At 36.5% G+C, this 24,240-nt stretch overlaps 1 protein-coding gene across 3 annotated transcripts in view; it reads left to right on the top strand.

The window, feature by feature from the left end:
- scml2 (Scm polycomb group protein like 2) overlaps positions 1-24,240 on the top strand; it is a 44,167-nt gene that overhangs the window by 2,415 nt on the left and 17,512 nt on the right. For all 3 annotated transcript variants that reach the window (XM_065022666.1, XM_065022662.1, XM_065022661.1), the window contains exons 2-4: positions 6,325-6,413; positions 6,708-6,816; positions 7,004-7,138. In XM_065022666.1, the coding sequence (XP_064878738.1) occupies positions 6,325-6,413; positions 6,708-6,816; positions 7,004-7,138 (333 nt within the window). The remainder of the gene's footprint in view (positions 1-6,324; positions 6,414-6,707; positions 6,817-7,003; positions 7,139-24,240) is intronic.

Here is a 24,240-nt window from a genome sequence, read left to right as displayed (position 1 = left end):
ACACATTATAACACATTATAACATATTATAACACATTATAACACATTATAGCATAACACATTATAACACATTATAACACATTATAACATATTATAACATATTATAACATAACACATTATAACACATTATAACATATTATATAATTATAACATATTATAACATATTATAACACATTATAACACATTATAACAACACATTATAACACATTATAATTATAACACATTATAACACATTATAACACATTATAACATTATAACATATTATAACACATTATAACATTTATAACACATTATAACACATTATAACATTAACACATTATAACATAACACATTATAACACATTATAACACATTATAACACATTATAACATAACACATTATAACACATTATAACACATTATAACACATTATAACACATTATAACACATTATAACATTATAACACATATAACATATTATTAACACATTATAACACATTATAACACATTATATTATAACACATTATAACACATTATAACACATTATAACATTATAACACATTATAAACACATTATAACACATTATAACACATTATAACATTATAACACATTATAACATATTATAATAACACATTATAACACATTATAATTATAACACATTATAACACATTATAACACATTATAACATTATAACATTATAACACATTATAACATATTATAACATATTATAACATATTATAACACATTATAACACATAACATATAACACACATTATAACAACATTATAACATATTATAACACATTATATAACATATTATAACACATTATAACACATTATAACATTATAGCATAACACATTATAACACATTATAACATATTATAACATATAACACATTATAACACATTATACACATTATAACATATTAACACATTATAACACATTATAACACATTATAACATTATTATAACACATTATAACACATTATAACACATTATAACATATTATAACACATTATAACATTATTATAACATTATAACATAACACATTAACACATTATAACATATTATAGCGTAACACATTATAACATATTATAACATTATAATAACACATTATAACACATTATACACATTATAACACATTATTATAGTATAACACATTATACATTATATTATAACACATTATAACACACATTATAACATATAACATATTATAACACATTAACACATTATAACACATTATAACACATTATAACACATTATAACACATTATAACACATTATAACATAACACATTATAACACATTATAACATATAACACATTATAACACATTATAACACATTATAACATTATAGCATAACATTATAACACATTATAACACATTATAGTATAACATTATAACATTATAACACATTATAACACATTATAACATATTATAACACATTATAACACATTATAACATATTATAACATATTATAACACATTATAACACATTATAACACATTATAATAACACATTATAACACATTATAACATAACACATTATAGCATAACACATTATAACACATTATAACACATTATAACATATTATAACACATTATAACATATTATAACATATTATAACACATAACACATTATAACATTATTATAACACATTATAAACACATTATAACACATTATAACATTATAACACATATAACACATTATAACATATTATAACATTATAACATTATAACACATTATAACATATTATAACACATTTATAACATTATTTATAACACATTATAACACATTATAACACATTATAACATAACACATTATAGCATAACACATTATAACACATTATAACACATTAACACATTATAACACATTATAACATAACACATTATAACACATTATAACACATTATAACATAACACATTATAACACATTAACACATTATAACATATTATAACATAACACATTATAACACATTAACACATTATAACATATTATAGCATAACATATTATAGCATATTATAACACATTATAGCATATTATAGCATAACATATTATAGCATATTATAGCATATTATAGCATATTATAACATAACACATTATAGCATATTATAGTGTAACACATTATAGCATAACACATTATAACACATTATAACATATCATAACACATCATAACATATCATAACATATCATAACACATTATAACACATTATAACATATTATAGCGTAACACATTATAACATATTATACCATATTATAGTATAACACATTATAACATATTATACCATATTATAGTATAACACATTATAACACATTATAACATATTATAGTATAACACATTATAACACATTATAACACAACACATTAACATATTATAACATATTATAGCATAACACATTATAACACATTATAACACATTATAACATATTATAACACAACACATTATAACATATTATAACACATTATAACATATTATAACACAACACATTATAACATATTATAACATATTATAACACATTATAACACATTATATAACATTATAACACATTAACACATTATAACATATTATAACATAACACATTATAACACATTATATAACATTATAAACACATTATAACATATTATAACATTATAACATTTATAACATATTATAACATATTATAACACATTATAACACATTATAACATATTATAGCATAACACATTATAACACATTATAACATATATAACACATTATAACACAACACATTATAACATATTATAACATATTATAACACATTATAACACATTATAACACATTATAACATATTATAACATATTATAACACATTATAGCATAACACATTATAACACATTATAACATATTATAGTATAACACATTATAACACATTATAACACAACACATTATAACACATTATAACACATTATAAACATATTATAACATATTATAACACATTATAACATATTATAACATTATAACACATTATAACATATAATAGCAACATATTACACATTATAACACATTATAACATATTATAGTATAACACATTATAACACATTATAACACAACACATTATAACATATTATAACATATTATAACATATTATAGCATAACACATTATAACACATTATAACATATTATAGTATAACACATTATAACACATTATAACACAACACATTATAACATATTATAACATATTATAGCATAACACATTATAACACATTATAACACATTATAACATATTATAACATATTATAGCATAACACATTATAACACATTATAACATATTATAACACATTATAACACATTATAACATATTATAACATATTATAACATATTATAACACATTATAACACATTATAACATATTATAACACATTATAGCATAACACATTATAACACATTATAACACATTATAACATATTATAACACATTATAACACATTATAGCATAACACATTATAACATATTATAACACATTATAACACATTATAACACATTATAACACATTATAGCATAACACATTATAACATATTATAACACATTATAACACATTATAACACATTATAACATATTATAACACATTATAACACATTATAACACATTATAACATATTATAACACATTATAACACATTATAACATATTATAACACATTATAGCATAACACATTATAGCATAACACATTATAACACATTATAACACATTATAACACATTATAACATATTATAGCATAACACATTATAACACATTATAACACATTATAACACATTATAACATATTATAACATATTATAACACATTATAACATATTATAACACATTATAACACATTATAACATATTATAACACATTATAACATAACACATTATAACATATTATAACACATTATAACACATTATAACATATTATAACACATTATAACACATTATAACATATTATAACATAACACATTATAACACATTATAACATATTATAACATAACACATTATAACATATTATAACACATTATAACACATTATAACATATATACATATAACAATTATAACACATTATAACATTATAACAATTATAACACATTATAACATTATTATAACATATTATAACACATTTATAACATATTATAACATTTATAACATTATTATAACATATTATAACACATTATAACATATTATAACACATTATAACATATTATAACACATTATAACACATTATAACACATTATAACACATTATAACACATTATAACATATTATAACATATTATAACACATTATAACACATTATAACATATTATAACACATTATAACATATTATAACACATTATAACACATTATAACACATTATAACACATTATAACATATTATAACACATTATAACACATTATAACACATTATAACATAACACATTATAACACATTATAACACATTATAACACATTATTATAACACATTATAACATATTATAACACATTATAACATATAACATTTATAACACATTATAACACATTATAACACATTATAACACATTATAAACATTATAACACATTATAACACATTATAACATTATAACACATTATAACACATTATAACACATTATAACACATTATAACACATTATAACACATTATAACATTTATAATAAACACATTATAACACATTATAACACATTATAACATATTATAACACATTATAACACATTATAGCATAACACATTATAACATATTATAACATTATAACACATTATAACATATTATAACATATTATAACACATTATAACACATTATAACATATTATAACATATTATAACACATTATAACATATTATAACATATTATAACACATTATAACACATTATAACACATTATAACACATTATAACACATTATAACATTATAACACATTATAACATATAACACATTATAACATTATAACACATTATAACACATTATAACACATTATAACACATTAACACATTATAACATTATAACACATAACATATTATAACACATTATAACATATTATAACATATTATAACACATTAACACATTATAACACATTAACACATTATAACACATTAACACATTATAACACATTATAACATAACACATTATAACACATTATAGCATAACACATTATAACACATTATAACACATTATAACACATTATAACACATTATAACACATTATAACACATTATAACATATAACACATTATAACACATTATAACATTATAACATTATAACACATTATAACACATTATAACATATTATAACACATTATAACACATTATAACATATTATAACACATTATAACACATTATAACATAACACATTATAACACATTATAACACATTATAACATATTATAACATATTATAACATTATAACATTATAACATATAACATATATAACACATTATAACACATTATAACACATTATAACACATTATAACATATAACACATTATAACACATTATAACACATTATAACACATTATAACACATTATAGCATAACACATTATAACACATTATAACACATTATAACACATTATAACATTATAACATTAAACACATTATAACACATTATAATATAACACATTATAGTATAACACATTATAACACATTATAACATATTATAACATTATAACACATTATAACATAATTTATAACACATTATAACATATTATAACACATTATAACACATTATAACATTATAACACATTATAACACATTATAACACATTATAGCATAACACATTATAACACATTATAACATAACACATTATAACACATTATAACACATTATAACACATTATAACATAACATTATAGCATTATAACACATTATAACACATTATAACACATTATAGCATAACACATTATAACATATCATAACACATTATAACACATTATAACACATTATAACATATTATAACATATTATAACACATTATAACATATTATAACACATTATGGCATATTATAACACATTATAACACATTATAACACATTATAACATATTATAACATATTATAACACATTATAACAGATTATAACATTATAACATATTATAACACATTATAACACATTATAACACATTATAACATATTATAACATATTATAACACATTATAACACATTATAACACATTATAACATATTATAACACATTATAACACATTATAACACATCATAGCATAACACATTATAACACATTATAACACATTATAACATATTATAACACATTATAACACATTATAACACATTATAACATAACACATTATAACACATTATAGCGTAACACATTATAACACATATCAGCAATAAAGCAGCAATATATTCTTAATCTTGAACTTTTTCTTTGAGTTGTCTTTAGGCTTCAGAATGAATGCCTCCTCGTGGCCTATGTTCCTCCTGAGAACCCTGACTGGAGCAGAGATGGCACCAGCCACAGCTTTTAAAAAGGTCAAGGAAGAAAAATGGAACATTTCACATTGGACCTTAAAGCTGTACTGTATTGATTTACTGATCAATGATTTACGTGTGTGTATATAAACAGATCTGTCTGGTCTGGACTAACAGAGAGTTCTCTGTGTGTGTATATAAACAGATCTGTCTAGGCTAACTAACAGAGAGTTCTCAATGATTTACGTGTGTGTATATAAACAGATCTGTCTGGTCTGGACTAACAGAGAGTTCTGTGTGTGTGTATATAAACAGATCTGTCTGGTCTGGACTAACAGAGTTATGTGTGTGTAGGAACCCTCCAAGCCCTCCCAGAACCTCTTTAAACCTGGGATGAAGCTAGAAGCAGTGGACAAGAAGAACCCCTACCTGATCTGCCCGGCAACCATCGGAGAGGTCAAAGGTGACCAATATCTTTTTTTAATTTAACCCACCTTTACCCCATCTCTTTGGAGGACAACTTTATAACTGTAACTCTATAATGTGTTTTATTTACTATAACACTATTGTTCCTTTGTCCCCTATTTGTCGTGTGGTTGATGTATCTCCTGCTACGTCTTACTGTTTGTTATTGTAATCTTTATTTTTAGGTGATGAGATCTTTGTGATGTTTGACGGCTGGAGAGGGGCCTTCGACTACTGGTGCCAGTTTGACTCCAGAGACATATTCCCTGTAGGATGGTGTTCTCTGACCAGGCACAGCATCCAGCCTCCTGGCAACTTCTGTAAGTACCTCAACCTCACCACTAGAGGACAGCAGTGCCCTGCTCTCTGAGGCTTTTGGCCTGTTTGTTTGTCACCACTGGGTGCTGCTGGCCCAGGGTTTCTTTCTGAAGCTGCCTGAATGAGCAGAGCTGGATGAGAAAAACAAACTGTTTCTTTCTGCGAGAATTTCACTGGCTGTTTTCCCCTATTTCCTGTGTTATTTCATGTATATTTGACTACAATACAAGCAGTGTGTTTACTACAATTAGTACTTTTCCACTGGTAATAATATTCCTTCATGTGTTCTGGTGTACAGTTCAAGCAGGATTGTCCTTCCACACATTGCATTTGGGTCTAGTTTGCTTGTAAAAAGCCAAGATATATATCTCATTATTTTGTATTATTCTTTTTTTTGACAGGTTAAGATCATTTTCTGATTCAAGTTAATCATTGAAAATATGTGACTGTAAGATTCATAACATCTTCCTTCATGTGTTTTCTGTTTAACACTCTACTGCACACAACCTTTTTGCCCCCATACACATGACAATACGAGATGACATGTGTGTAAACAAGCCAATGAGGTGCAGAAGTTGGTATGACGTATCAATTGGGGGCGGGACCTTCTTTCAGGAAGCAGAGCGACCTGAGGGCATGGTGTGAGTGAAGGGTACAATGCATTTAATTATTTTACATGTTTAAATAGAGACAATAAAAATATGTACTTGTGTAGGAACCTCTAAAGGAGAATATTTAATAGGTTTCAAACACTTAGTTTTTATATTTATTTAAAAAATGAAATGAATTTTTTTTTTTGCCTCAGGGCAACATTGTGCAGTCGGGCTACTTTTCTTTTTTGCCTCAGGGCAATATCATTCCCAATGAAAGACATGTAAAATGGCCTTGGACAATGATTTGGCCAACATGTCCACTGACATTCACCGGCAGTGGACACAGAGACGCTCCATTCTAGCCTGATAGAGAGGGCCGTGAACTTTAGGACAATGACAACTAGCTTTTCATTTTTCGAATGAAAAGAGTCCTTCTTTGTACTACGTTCCCCTTAATCTGTTGTTGGTCTTAAACATTAGTTTCAAGTTCTATTCTGTCTTTTTTCATTTGTATTATTAATACATTATCAAAAAGCATAAAACTTCCCCCCCAAAATAGTTTGAAATATTTGTAGTAATGAACAACCAGATGGTGTGACGTACAGGGTTAATCCTTCATCAAGTCTTACAGTAGCAGCTGGCAGTACAGGGTTAATCCTTCATCAAGTCTTACAGTAGCAGCTGGCAGTACAGGGTTAATCCTTCATCAAGTCTTACAGTAGCAGCTGGCAGTACAGGGTTAATCCTTCATCAAGTCTTACAGTAGCAGCTGGCAGTACAGGGTTAATCCTTCATCAAGTCTTACAGTAGCAGCTGGCAGTACAGGGTTAATCCTTCATCAAGTCTTACAGTAGCAGCTGGCAGTACAGGGTTAATCCTTCATCAAGTCTTACAGTAGCAGCTGGCAGTACAGGGTTAATCCTTCATCAAGTCTTACAGTAGCAGCTGGCAGTACAGGGTTAATCCTTCATCAAGTCTTACAGTAGCAGCTGGCAGTACAGGGTTAATCCTTCATCAAGTCTTACAGTAGCAGCTGGCAGTACAGGGTTAATCCTTCATCAAGTCTTACAGTAGCAGCTGGCAGTACAGGGTTAATCCTTCATCAAGCTGTAGCAGCTGGCAGTACAGGGTTAATCCTTCATCAAGTCTTACAGTAGCAGCTGGCAGTACAGGGTTAATCCTTCATCAAGTCTTACAGTAGCAGCTGGCAGTACAGGGTTAATCCTTCATCAAGTCTTACAGTAGCAGCTGGCAGTACAGGGTTAATCCTTCATCAAGTCTTACAGTAGCAGCTGGCAGTACAGGGTTAATCCTTCATCAAGTCTTACAGTAGCAGCTGGCAGTACAGGGTTAATCCTTCATCAAGTCTTACAGTAGCAGCTTACAGTAGCAGCTGGCAGTACAGGGTTAATCCTTCATCAAGTCTTACAGTAGCAGCTGGCAGTACAGGGTTAATCCTTCATCAAGTCTTACAGTAGCAGCTGGCAGTACAGGGTTAATCCTTCATCAAGTCTTACAGTAGCAGCTGGCAGTACAGGGTTAATCCTTCATCAAGTCTTACAGTAGCAGCTGGCAGTACAGGGTTAATCCTTCATCAAGTCTTACAGTAGCAGCTGGCAGTACAGGGTTAATCCTTCATCAAGTCTTACAGTAGCAGCTGGCAGTACAGGGTTAATCCTTCATCAAGTCTTACAGTAGCAGCTGGCAGTACAGGGTTAATCCTTCATCAAGTCTTACAGTAGCAGCTGGTACAGGGTTAATCCTTCATCAAGTAATCCTTCATTAATCAAGTCTTACAGTAGCAGCTGGCAGTACAGGGTTAATCCTTCATCAAGTCTTACAGTAGCAGCTGGCAGTACAGGGTTAATCCTTCATCAAGTCTTACAGTAGCAGCTGGCAGTACAGGGTTAATCCTTCATCAAGTCTTACAGTAGCAGCTGGCAGTACAGGGTTAATCCTTCATTAATCAAGTCTTACAGTAGCAGCTGGCAGCTGGCACAGGGTTAATCCTTCATCAAGTCTTACAGTAGCAGCTGGCAGTACAGGGTTAATCCTTCATCAAGTCTTACAGTAGCAGCTGGCAGTACAGGGTTAATCCTTCATCAAGTCTTACAGTAGCAGCTGGCAGTACAGGGTTAATCCATTCATCAAGTCTTACAGTAGCAGCTGGCAGTACAGGGTTAATCCTTCATCATCAAGTCTTACAGTAGCAGCTGGCAGTACAGGGTTAATCCTTCATCAAGTCTTACAGTAGCAGCTGGCAGTACAGGGTTAATCCTTCATCAAGTCTTACAGTAGCAGCTGGCAGTACAGGGTTAATCCTTCATCAAGTCTTACAGTAGCAGCTGGCAGTACAGGGTTAATCCTTCATCAAGTCTTACAGTAGCAGCTGGCAGTACAGGGTTAATCCTTCATCAAGTCTTACAGTAGCAGCTGGCAGTACAGGGTTAATCCTTCATCAAGTCTTACAGTAGCAGCTGGCAGTACAGGGTTAATCCTTCATCAAGTCTTACAGTAGCAGCTGGCAGTACAGGGTTAATTAATCCTTCATCAAGTCTTACAGTAGCAGCTGGCAGTACAGGGTTAATCCTTCATCAAGTCTTACAGTAGCAGCTGGCAGTACAGGGTTAATCCTTCATCAAGTCTTACAGTAGCAGCTGGCAGTAATCAGGGTTAAATCCTTCATCAAGTCTTACAGTAGCAGCTGGCAGTACAGGGTTAATCCTTCATCAAGTCTTACAGTAGCAGCTGGCAGTACAGGGTTAATCCTTCATCAAGTCTTACAGTAGCAGCTGGCAGTACAGGGTTAATCCTTCATCAAGTCTTACAGTAGCAGCTGGCAGTACAGGGTTAATCCTTCATCAATCATCAGTCTTACAGTAGCAGCTGGCAGTACAGGGTTAATCCTTCATCAAGTCTTACAGTAGCAGCTGGCAGTACAGGGTTAATCCTTCATCAAGTCTTACAGTCTTACAGGGTTAATCCTTCATCAAGCAGCAGCTGGCAGTACAGGGTTAATCCTTCATCAAGTCTTACAGTAGCAGCTGGCAGTACAGGGTTAATCCTTCATCATCAAGTCTGGCAGTACAGGGTTAATCCTTCATCAAGCAGTAGCAGCTGGCAGTACAGGGTTAATCCTTCATCAAGTCTTACAGTAGCAGCTGGCAGTACAGGGTTAATCCTTCATCAAGTCTTACAGTAGCAGCTGGCAGTACAGGGTTAATCCTTCATCAAGTCTTACAGTAGCAGCTGGCAGTACAGGGTTAATCCTTCATCAAGTCTTACAGTAGCAGCTGGCAGTACAGGGTTAATCCTTCATCAAGTCTTACAGTAGCAGCTGGCAGTACAGGGTTAATCCTTCATCAAGTCTTACAGTAGCAGCTGGCAGTACAGGGTTAATCCTTCATTAATCAAAGTCTTACAGTAGCAGCTGGCAGTACAGGGTTAATCCTTCATCAAGTCTTACAGTAGCTGGCAACAGGGTTAATCCTTCAGGTAGCAGCTGGCAGTTAATCATCAAGTCTTACTATGTGTTAATCATGTCAAGCTGTGAATAATGATTGTTCCATCTCAGCATACCACAGGGTGTGTGTTGCTTTTAATAACCCTCTGATTGGTAAACCCTCTTAGTAAGGCTGACGATCAGTAGGCCTTTATTTCATCTATTGTACACACACTTCCCTTGGGTTTCTTCAATTCCTCAACTTGACCCATTTTTCACAGAAATCTACCCATTTATTAAATCATTTCTGGATTATTTTGAAGTAATTTGTTCTTAACACCAAACAAACTGAAATAGAGAAGCAATTGACTCTTAATTCCATGACCAATGAAAGGGGTTTAACACAACGTTGACTCACCTGCCAATCATTTTAAATGTGTGTGTGAATGATTTCAGCTCAAACACACTTTCTTTCAGTGCAGGAAGAATGTTGTTTTGCCTTTTACTTAGTAGAGCCTGATTACCAGCCAGGGCCTGTCATCCCTGCTGTATGGTAGTTTTGATAGGTTTTAGCATACTTTTTATTTATTTAACCAGGCAAGTCAGTTAAGAACAAATTCTTATTTACAATGACGGCCTAGGAACAGTGGGTTAACTGCCTTGTTCAGGAGCAGAACAACAGATTTGTACCTTGTCAGCTCGGGGGTTTGAACTTGCAACCTTCCGGTTGCTAGTCCGCCGCTCTAACCACTAGGCTACATCCAGCAGTCTTCTATACTCCACACTATCTATCACTTTACTTAGAGAGTGTAAACAACTCTCCCAGTACAGCTTCATGATCTCCTGTGCTATAAAGCTCCACGCTGCTCTACAGCTCCGACAGGGGACTTGATATGGGGAGCAATAAGACTTCTGACAGAGCTTGTATCCCAAATAGCCCACGATTTCCTATATAGTGCCCTGGTCAAAATGAGTGCACTATAAAGGGAATAGGGGGGCCATTTGGGATACGGTCTGTGACTGATGGTGGTAGTTATGTGTCTTTCAAACTGGCCTCAATCTGGTCCTCTTCCCCCGAGCCACTGGCATGTTTACAACTGTCTTCCTGTGTTTATTGTGTGTGTGTGTCTGTTTGTGGTGTGTGTGGTGTGTGTGTGTCTGTTTATCGTATGTGTGTGTGTGTGTGTGTGTGTGTGTGTGTGTGTGTGTGTGTGTGTGTGTGTTTGTCGTGTGTGTGTGTGTGCGTGTCTGTTTGTCGTGTGTGTGTCTGTGTGTGTGTGCGTGTGTGCGTGCGTGTACCACGGTGTAGGTGTAGAGAGGATATAGTAAGACGTGGAGATGGATGCATCTCTTCTCTCAGCAGAACTTTAACTGTTAGGAAACACACACTTCCTCTATCTCAGTATCAGTAACAGTCGGGGGGGGTTTACTACCACCCTGTTCAGGCCAACAGCTCACATTTCTCTTACTGAAAAACGTATTTATCAGGCTTCAAATTTATCTATTTTTCTTTGTTTTTTAAAGATGCAATATGCCTGGTTGCTAAAATTGTGAGTAGAATCATTGTAACGTCTAAAGAGCTGTGAGTAGAATCATTGTAACGTCTAAAGAGCTGTGAGTAGAATCATTGTAACGTCTAAAGAGCTGTGAGTAGAATCATTGTAACGTCTAAAGAGCTGTGAGTAGAATCATTGTAACGTCTAAAGAGCTGTGAGTAGAATCATTGTAACTGTGAGTAGAATCATTGTAAAGAGCTGTGAGTAGAATCATTGTAACGTCTAAAGAGCTGTGAGTAGAATCATTGTAACGTCTAAAGAGCTGTGAGTAGAATCATTGTAACGTTTAAAGAGCTGTGAGTAGAATCATTGTAAAGAGCTGTGAGTAGAATCATTGTAACGTCTAAAGAGCTGTGAGTAGAATCATTGTAACGTCTAAAGAGCTGTGAGTAGAATCATTGTAACGTCTAAAGAGCTGTGAGTAGAATCATTGTAACGTCTAAAGAGCTGTGAGTAGAATCATTGTAACGTCTAAAGAGCTGTGAGTAGAATCAAAGAGCTGTGTAAATCATCTCTAAAGAGCTGTGAGTAGAATCATTGTAACGTCTAAAGAGCTGTGAGTAGAATCATTGTAACATCTAAAGAGCTGTGAGTAGAATCATTGTAACGTCTAAAGAGCTGTGAGTAGAATCATTGTAACGTCTAAAGAGCTGTGAGTAGAATCATTGTAACGTCTAAAGAGCTGTGAGTAGAATCATTGTAACGTCTAAAGAGCTGTGAGTAGAATCATTGTAACGTCTAAAGAGACCGGGAAGCATAGAAATAGAGCGCATAGAGCAGATCTACTGCTTCTTAGACTTGCTTTCAATGAGATTGAAAGATCTAAATAAAAGCATTTCTATGTGAATTTGGTTGGGTCCCCAAAAAGCGACATATTGCTGCTTTTAAAAGAGGTAATGAACATTTTATAATTTTTAGTCATCTTACAAACATATTTTTTGCAATTTTTATGTTCTGTTAAACTTTTGTTTGGTTTGATCACAATTTCTACCAAGTTGTATTTACGAATCTTTTATAAGACGTTATCAATGCAACTTGTTGATTTGATGCAGAAGTTTAGATGGAGAAAAACATTTCCTTCCCTGAGCTGCTTTTCAAGACCATGAGATCTATCCTCAGGCTGGGGACTATTCTCCTCCATCTCCTTCCAATCAGAGTCTGATTAGGGGATCATTGGCAGAAGATGGGCCTCAGTTATGAGCCATCGGAGGGATGTGGGGGGTAGAGAGGGTGTGGTTGAAGGGGCGGCCTCACACTTTACCCACGTCTCTATTGTTGAACCTGGTTGTTGAGACAGCAGTCTGGTGGACACACAGTGGAGAGAACAGCCCACTGATTCAATTGCATTTACATTTCAGTGGTTATCTCGTACACTATTTTAGTTTTTTTGTTTTAATTAACAGTGATTGAGTAATCAGATTAAGGGATGTACGAAAGTGTACATGTTATCCATTATGAAATAAACATGATTTTAGTTAAGAGAAGGAACGTGAGAATCTTAAAGCAGTAAGCCATTCAATGACCTTATGAAAGTACATTCAGCCCAGTCTATTATAACCTATAACACTGCTGTCAGTTTGATCAGAGAATCATTTCTAGACTAAATCCTTCCCATACTAATGTACAATTAGGAATGTGTTCATTTCATTTTCCTCATTAGCAAAAGTCTGTTTTGGGTTTCCAAATGCAGATGTTTTTTAAATTCTTTTAGCAATCAGAAAATAATAAATATTAAAAATATATATTTTTTATAATTTTGATCCTGATATATAGTTACTTTTTTCCTTAAACATTAACTCTCTCTATTGTAGATTTTATTTAAAAAATAAAAAGTAGTTTAAGATTTGAGTCGCCAACTTTGACTTTTTCATCAAAGTCAAATGTCATGAGGTGAAATGAACTTTAGTTTCATGAGGTGAAATTACCTTTAGCGTCTGTGTCATACATTTAAACATTAGTTTATCAAATTACGTTTTCGTGGTGTTTAAAAAATAAAAAATGACTAGCAGCCAAACAGTTTACGTCTTGGTGTTCTACTGTTAGAGTAGAGAAAGATAATTACAGAAGAAAAGTGTCATTTTAGTATTGTAGTGAATAGATTTCTTTCATTCATAAAATAATCATTTAATTCCATTGTATAAAATGCCACACATGCTCTTCATCAGTAAATGAGGAATAACTGTTGCTTTTTCAAAACAAACACTGTAGAACACACTTTCATTCTTATTTACCACATCACTTAAAGTAACATGATGATTCCTCTTCATTAACTATGTGTTTGTAAAGAAACACTAAGGGAGGGTACTGAAGGGGATTTCTATCTGTTGTCTTTGGTTGGTTGTGTCTGTTCTACCTCACTAGCATTAGTAATGCATGATGGGAAAAATAACAGCTTCTTTAATCGGACACTTTTAGAACAGACCATTTATGCATTTATTAGGGGAACCATTTCCTGTAGTTGACAGTCCTACACCCTAACCCCACTGGCAGGCTGCCAAGCAACACACCCATTTCTGATCGTTTTATTATAACCTGAAGTAAATAACTGGCTCCATGGTGAAATAACCATATGAGCAGCATTGAGGTCCTGTTTTCTGGAGATGAAACAGTCTTTGTTTGCCTCAGATCAGTCAGATTAGAATGAGACTTTCTGAAGCAGGAGGATTGCTTCCTAAATGACACCCTATTCCCTATATAGTGCACTACTTTAGACCAGGGCCCTATTCCCTATATAGTGCACTACTTTAGACCAGGTTAAATGGCACCCTATTCCCTTCATAATGCACTACTTTAGACCAGGGCCCCTATAAAGGGCACAGGGTGTTATTTGAGACAGACGGGGTATCTAACGCCGTGGCTGCTACTGCTCCCTGCTCCCTGCCACTGTTTCCTGTCCCTATCCACGCCGTCTTTCACCAGGTCCCCAGGGACGTCTGAATAGGCTTGGGTTACGGAGAGAGGGATGAGGGATCACCCCCCCCCTCTTTTTGGGTTCCAAGTCGGGGAGACCCCTCTCTCCCCTGTCCTCCCATTCTCCTGGAGGGTTGTCTGAGCCTTCTAATGCAGCCTACAGGAGACCTCTTGTGCCCATTCCTCAATCGGGGTTCTCTCATCCATTTGAACCTTTTACACCCCACCCCCACCCCTCTCCCCAGGCACCCCGCCTCTCAACCCCCCTCGCCCCCTCAGAGAGTTGGACAGGGGCCTGGCGAGGAGAGTGAACGGCAGGCAGGTGACCGATGAGCACTGTCAATATAGCTCTTTGATCACATGCATAAAACCCTTCCCCCTTTACCCCTCCCTCCCACTCCTCCTCCTCCGCCTGCTAGCCTCATCCACCCCCCTCCTCTTTCCCTGCGATGCAAATCAGCCGTTCTGCTCTCTGCTGCTCTGCTCTGTTCATTCACAGGGACAGAGGGAGGGGCCACTAGTAGCTAGCTCCTCCTGTTTCTAATGCCGCCTCAGTCAGGCAGGCAGCAGCATGGGGCTTTGTTGTGGACTGGAGCTGGACAGAGAAAGAGAGAACGAGGGAAGGAGAGAGAAATAGGGAGAATAGAGAGAGAGAGAGAGAGAGAAGGGGGAGAGAGAGACCCTGACGTTAACCAGGGGTCAAACTAGTAAAGAGGGACTGTTCTGTTGTTGTGGACTACTACTGCTGCTGTTGCTGCCCGGAAACGTAGCGCCGTGTTGGGAGTTCCTGGTGAGTTTGCTGCCTCTGCTTTTGTCTCGGGTCTATTTTTAACTAGTGGCGGCTGTTCAGTTCCTCTTCCTCTCACGTGAGAGCCCGGCGTAAGACTTCGTCTTCGTTAGCAGTCGGTTTGTAGAAAGGAGGGAATCCACTGTTTGTGTGAATGAAGGGCTGCTGCATCTCAGTCACCTGTAGATGTAGTTAATGCAGATGATTTAGCTATTGTTTGCATGGCCCTGACTGTTTCAACCACTCTCTTTGTTTGCTCTGCTTGATTTGAATGATTGAAATGAGTGCTCATAGGGAACAGTCCTTGATATTTAGGACGACTGGTCTCTGCTCAGGGTTGGTATGTGAGTCTACCGCCTGTCATTTAATGTACATATGTTCAATCAATTTATGACTGTTAAGACAACGTAGTTGTGTTAGAACCATGCAAATTGCTTCATAAATGTAAATTCCAGAATATAATTGTCCATACATTTAAATACACTATTTCGCCCTTAGAGAATTGCTTTACTCTCTTATGTTTATGGAAATATTCAACCATCTTTTTATGCAAAAACCTTGTTTCTAATTATTACATCTTTGAAGTGGAACTACTTTTCCATCCGGTTAAATGTTTTTTCAGGATAAAAATAATTGTTCTGTTGGATGTTTGACACAGTAACAGATTGTTTAAATGGGTCTACCTGGGGCTATCAGTACCACCCTACCCCCTCTCTAAACCCCAGTCCTCCCCTGGTCTACCATACTACCTCCTCTCTAAACCCCAGTCCTCCCCTGGTCTACCATACTACCTCCTCTCTAAACCCCAGTCCTCCCCTGGTCTACCATACTACCTCCTCTCTAAACCCCAGTCCTCCCTGGTCTACCATACTACCTCCTCTCTAAACCCCAGTCCTCCCCTGGTCTACCATACTACCTCCTCTCTAAACCCCAGTCCTCCCCTGGTCTACCATACTACCTCCTCTCTAAACCCCAGTCCTCCCCTGGTCTACCATACTACCTCCTCTCTAAACCCCAGTCCTCCCCTGGTCTACCATACTACCTCCTCTCTAAACCCCAGTCCTCCCCTGGTCTACCATACTACCTCCTCTCTAAACCCCAGTCCTCCCCTGGTCTAGCATACTACCTCCTCTCTAAACGCCAGTCCTCCCCTGGTCTACCATACTACCTCCTCTCTAATCCCCAGTCCTCCCCTGGTCTACCATACTACCTCCTCTCTAAACCCCAGTCCTCCCCTGGTCTACCACACTACCTCCTCTCTAAACCCCAGTCCTCTCCTGGTCTACCATACTACCTCCTCTCTAAACCCCAGTCCTCCCCTGGTCTACCATACTACCTCCTCTCTAAACCCCAGTCCTCCCCTGGTCTACCATACTACCTCCTCTCTAAACCCCAGTCCTCCCCTGGTCTACCATACTACCTCCTCTCTAAACCCCAGTCCTCCCCTGGTCTACCATACCACCTCCTCTCTAAACCCCAGTCCTCCCCTGGTCTACCATACTACCTCCTCTCTAAACCCCAGTCCTCCCCTGGTCTACCATACTACCTCCTCTCTAAACCCCAGTCCTCTCCTGGTCTACCATACTACCTCCTCTCTAAACCCCAGTCCTCTCCTGGTCTACCATACTACCTCCTCTCTAAACCCCAGTCCTCCCCTGGTCTACCATACTACCTCCTCTCTAAATCCCAGTCCTCCCCTGGTCTCAAAGCATGTGGTTCATATTCACATTGCACTAGGGAGCTCAATCAAGAAGGATCTGCGACAGAACCAGATTCCCTCCAGACCTCCCCGAGCTCCCAGTTCAAACTGAAATATTACAGGAGGGAGAGCTGGGTAATATGGCTTGAGGCGTGGCCAAACACACACACACACACACACACACACACACACACACACACACACACACACAGGCCCCAACCCAACCCCCCAACCAGTCATCCAAGCCGCCAGGCAGGAGCCACACTTCTCAGCCCCAGTAGCAGCGCCCCTCACCGCTCCGGGGCTCCAGACCTCCTGGCCACCGGGTCACTGGGTCAACCTGAAATGACCCGTCATGATTAACTCCTTGCACTCCTACTGCAGAACACAGGACAGGTTTAATGGAATGGAATGGAAGGCTCTATGTTAGAACAACTAGGGGGACAGTTTAATATCAACTGAATGGAAGGCTCTATGTTAGAACAACTAGGGGACAGTTTAATATCAACTGAATGGAAGGCTCTATGTTAGAACAACTAGGGGGACAGTTTAATATCAACTGAATGGAAGGCTCTATGTTAGAACAACTAGGGGACAGTTTAATATCAACTGAATGGAAGGCTCTATGTTAGAACAACTAGGGGGACAGTTTAATATCAACTGAATGGAAGGCTCTATGTTAGAACAACTAGGGGACAGTTTAATATCAACTGAATGGAAGGCTCTATGTTAGAACAACTAGGGGACAGTTTAATATCAACTGAATGGAAGGCTCTATGTTAGAACAACTAGGGGGCAGTTTAATATCAACTGAATGGAAGGCTCTATGTTAGAACAACTAGGGGACAGTTTAATATCAACTGAATGGAAGGCTCTATGTTAGAACAACTAGGGGACAGTTTAATATCAACTGAATGGAAGGCTCTATGTTAGAACAACTAGGGGACAGTTTAATATCAACTGAATGGAACAACTAGGGGGACAGTTTAATATCAACTGAATGGAAGGCTCTATGTTAGAACAACTAGGGGGACAGTTTAATATCAACTGAATGGAAGGCTCTATGTTAGAACAACTAGGGGGACAGTTTAATATCAACTGAATGGAAGGCTCTATGTTAGAACAACTAGGGGACAGTTTAATATCAACTGAATGGAAGGCTCTATGTTAGAACAACTAGGGGACAGTTTAATATCAACTGAATGGAAGGCTCTATGTTAGAACAACTAGGGGACAGTTTAATATCAACTGAATGGAAGGCTCTATGTTAGAACAACTTTAGTTTAATATCAACTGAATGGAAGGCTCTATGTTAGAACAACTAGGGGACAGTTTAATATCAACTGAATGGAAGGCTCTATGTTAGAACAACTAGGGGACAGTTTAATATCAACTGAATGGAAGGCTCTATGTTAGAACAACTAGGGGACAGTTTAATATCAACTGAATGGAAGGCTCTATGTTAGAACAACTAGGGGACAGTTTAATATCAACTGAATGGAAGGCTCTATGTTAGAACAACTAGGGGACAGTTTAATATCAACTGAATGGAAGGCTCTATGTTAGAACAACTAGGGGGACAGTTTAATATCAACTGAATGGAAGGCTCTATGTTAGAACAACTAGGGGACAGTTTAATATCAACTGAATGGAAGGCTCTATGTTAGAACAACTAGGGGGACAGTTTAATATCAACTGAATGGAAGGCTCTATGTTAGAACAACTAGGGGACAGTTTAATATCAACTGAATGGAAGGCTCTATGTTAGAACAACTAGGGGACAGTTTAATATCAACTGAATGGAAGGCTCTATGTTAGAACAACTAGGGGACAGTTTAATATCAACTGAATGGAAGGCTCTATGTTAGAACAACTAGGGGGACAGTTTAATATCAACTGAATGGAAGGCTCTATGTTAGAACAACTAGGGGACAGTTTAATGGAATGGAAATTAAACTTTGTCTTGACTTGGAAGTAAAATAAGTTTTTGTCTAATGCTCGCTAAGCTGTTGTGGAGAGGTTGAGTATTGTAGTGTGTCTGTGATCTAGAGCGAATGCGTGTGTGTGTGTCCCTGTCTGTCTGTGTGTGTGTGGGGGGCCCTGCCCTGCCCTGCCCCGCCCCTAGTGAGTGATCTTTCCCTCCTTGTGAAACAAAACACTCGTCTATTCTTCCCCCACTTTCCCTCATCTCTCAATGAAAACTTTTTCCAAGCTGCTTAAGCAGCCATAGAGGCAGTTTGCTGGCCCTTAGAGAATAATGTAGAGCCAGCCATAGAGGCAGTTTGCTGGCCCTTAGAGAATAATGTAGAGCCAGCCATAGAGGCATTTTGCTGGCCCTTAGAGAATAATGTAGAGCCAGCCATAGAGGCAGTTTGCTGGCCCTTAGAGAATAATGTAGAGCCAGCCATAGAGGCATTTTGCTGGCCCTTAGAGAATAATGTAGAGCCAGCCATAGAGGCAGTTTGCTGGCCCTTAGAGAATAATGTAGAGCCAGCCATAGAGGCATTTTGCTGGCCCTTAGAGAATAATGTAGAGCCAGCCATAGAGGCATTTTGCTGGCCCTTAGAGAATAATGTAGAGCCAGCCATAGAGGCATTTTGCTGGCCCTTAGAGAATAATGTAGAGCCAGCCATAGAGGCAGTTTGCTGGCCCTTAGAGAATAATGTAGAGACAGCCATAGAGGCAGTTTGCTGGCCTTTAGAGAATACTGTAGAGCCAGCCATAGAGGCATTTTGCTGGCGTGGGCTCTTGAGTGGCACAGCGGTCTAAAACACTGCATCTCAGTGCAAGAGGCGACACTACAGTCCCTGGTTTGAATCCAGGCTGATTCACTTCCGGCCGTGATTGGGAGTCCCATAGGGCGGCGCACAATTGACCCACCATCGTCCGGGGTAGGCCGTCATTGTAAATGAGAATTGGGTTTTTACTGACTTGCCCAGTTAAATAAAGGTTTAATAAAAAAGAGAATGTAGTAGAGCCAGCCATAGAGGCATTTTGCTGGCCTTTAGAGAATACTGTAGAGACAGCCATAGAGGCATTTTGCTGGCCTTTAGAGAACGTTGTAGAGCCAGCCATAGAGGCATTTTGCTGGCCTTTAGAGAACGCAGTAGAGACAGCCATAGAGGCATTTTGCTGGCCTTTAGAGAACGTTGTAGAGCCAGCCATAGAGGCATTTTGCTGGCCTTTAGAGAACGCAGTAGAGACAGCCATAGAGGCATTTTGCTGGCCTTTAGAGAATGTAGTAGAGACAGCCATAGAGGCATTTTGCTGGCCTTTAGAGAACGTTGTAGAGCCAGCCATAGAGGCATTTTGCTGGCCTTTAGAGAACGCAGTAGAGACAGCCATAGAGGCATTTTGCTGGCCCTTAGAGAACATTGTAGAGACAGCCATAGAGGCATTTTGCTGGCCCTTAGAGAACATTGTAGAGACAGCCATAGAGGCATTTTGCTGGCCTTTAGAGAACGCAGTAGAGACAGCCATAGAGGCATTTTGCTGGCCTTTAGAGAATGTAGTAGAGCCAGCCATTGAGGCATTTTGCTGGCCTTTAGAGAATGTAGTAGAGACAGCCATAGAGGCATTTTGCTGGCCCTTAGAGAACGTTGTAGAGCCAGCCATAGAGGCATTTTGCTGGCCTTTAGAGAACGCAGTAGAGACAGCCATAGAGGCATTTTGCTGGCCTTTAGAGAATGTAGTAGAGCCAGCCATAGAGGCATTTTGCTGGCCTTTAGAGAATGTAGTAGAGACAGCCATAGAGGCATTTTGCTGGCCCTTAGAGAACATTGTAGAGACAGCCATAGAGGCATTTTGCTGGCCCTTAGAGAACATTGTAGAGACAGCCATAGAGGCATTTTGCTGGCCTTTAGAGAACGTTGTAGAGCCAGCCATAGAGGCATTTTGCTGGCCTTTAGAGAATGTAGTAGAGACAGCCATAGAGGCATTTTGCTGGCCCTTAGAGAACATTGTAGAGACAGCCATAGAGGCATTTTGCTGGCCTTTAGAGAACGTTGTAGAGCCAGCCATAGAGGCATTTTGCTGGCCTTTAGAGAATGTAGTAGAGCCAGCCATAGAGGCATTTTGCTGGCCTTTAGAGAACGTTGTAGAGCCAGCCATAGAGGCATTTTGCTGGCCTTTAGAGAACGCAGTAGAGACAGCCATAGAGGCATTTTGCTGGCCTTTAGAGAATACTGTAGAGACAGCCATAGAGGCATTTTGCTGGCCCTTAGAGAACATTGTAGAGACAGCCATATAGGCATTTTGCTGGCCTTTAGAGAACATTGTAGAGCCAGCCATAGAGGCATTTTGCAGGCCTTTAGAGAATACTGTAGAGACAGCCATAGAGACATTTTGCTGGCCTTTAGAGAATGTAGTAGAGCCAGCCATAGAGGCATTTTGCTGGCCTTTAGAGAACGTTGTAGAGACAGCCATGGAGGCATTTTGCTGGCCCTTGGAGAACGCTGTAGAGACAGCCATAGAGGCATTTTGCTGGCCTTTAGAGAATGCAGTAGAGACAGCCATAGAGGCATTTTGCTGGCCTTTAGAGAACACTGTAGAGGTCTGCTCTCTACTAGACAACCAGTCTAGAGTTCTGTTGAAATAGGAGATGTTTATCATGGCATATTTGACACACACTGCTACTAATAATAAAACTCATGGACTGACTGAATCGTGGACTGACCGAATCGTGGACTGACCGAATCGTGGACTGACTGAATCGTGGACTAACTGAATCGTGCACTGACTTGGGGCCACTGGCTGCTTTTGTGTGATTACCCACAATGCCTTTCAATGTCTTCCTCTGGACGTGCCATTTTTTCCACCTCCATTGATGGATGGGTTGACTTGATGCTTTGAATGGCAGATCTCCTCCTAGACCTTCCACTCCCATTGTGTTGCTGGGCCAGATAGAGAGAGAGGGATCAGAAGGAGAGAAGGCATTGAGCTCCAGTAGAATTTAAAAGTCTAAGTCAGTAGTCTGCTGGTCTTGATAAGAATTAGTTATAAATGACAGCTGAGATTAAATAGAGCAGTAATGAGAGAAGGATGTTTGAATATGGTAGTTTTACCTGCTGCTGAATGAATGCAACCCTTCCCTTATGGGAATAATTGACACACAAACAAACATTACAATAATTCACTATGATAATTAAATGATCATTATTCTTCCAGTGTTCTCTGCATTGCGCAAAAAATAATCTATATATATCTCAATACCTCAATACAGGATAAATAAGGTTATCCTGCTAGTGTTTGTCATTATAGCTGGTTTAGGGATGTGTTTAGTCCTGTCTATATAATGAGTGTTTGTCATTATAGCTGGTTTAGGGATGTGTTTAGTCCTGTCTATATAATGAGTGTTTGTCATTATAGCTGGTTTAGGGATGTGTTTAGTCCTGTCTATATAATGAGTGTTTGTCATTATAGCTGGTTTAGGGATGTGTTTAGTCCTGTCTGTATAATAAGTGTTTGTCATTATATTAGGGATGTGTTTAGTCCTGTCTATATAATGAGTGTTTGTCATTATAGCTGGTTTAGGGATGTGTTTAGTCCTGTCTATATAATGAGTGTTTGTCATTATAGCTGGTTTAGGGATGTGTTTAGTCCTGTCTATATAATGAGTGTTTGTCATTATAGCTGGTTTAGGGATGTGTTTAGTCAGCTATAAATAATAGCATTATAGCTGGTTTAGGGATGTGTTTAGTCCTGTCTATATAATGAGTGTTTGTCATTATAGCTGGTTTAGGGATGTGTTTAGTCCTGTCTATATAATGAGTGTTTGTCATTATAGCTGGTTTAGGGATGTGTTTAGTCCTGTCTATATAATGAGTGTTTGTCATTATAGCTGGTTTAGGGATGTGTTTAGTCCTGTCTATATAATAAGTGTTTGTCATTATAGCTGGTTTTGTCAGGGATGTGTTTAGTCTCTATATAATGAGTGTTTGTCATTATATTAGGGATGTGTTTAGTCCTGTCTATATAATGAGTGTTTGTCATTATAGCTGGTTTAGGGATGTGTTTAGTCCTGTCTATATAATGAGTGTTTGTCATTATAGCTGGTTTAGGGATGTGTTTAGTCCTGTCTATATAATGAGTGTTTGTCATTATAGCTGGTTTAGGGAT

Source organism: Oncorhynchus nerka, linkage group LG2 (assembly GCF_034236695.1).
Source record: "Oncorhynchus nerka isolate Pitt River linkage group LG2, Oner_Uvic_2.0, whole genome shotgun sequence".
Taxonomy (NCBI): domain Eukaryota; kingdom Metazoa; phylum Chordata; class Actinopteri; order Salmoniformes; family Salmonidae; genus Oncorhynchus; species Oncorhynchus nerka.
Note: the sequence above shows the minus strand (reverse complement) of the source record. Positions and strands in the feature narration are given on the sequence as shown.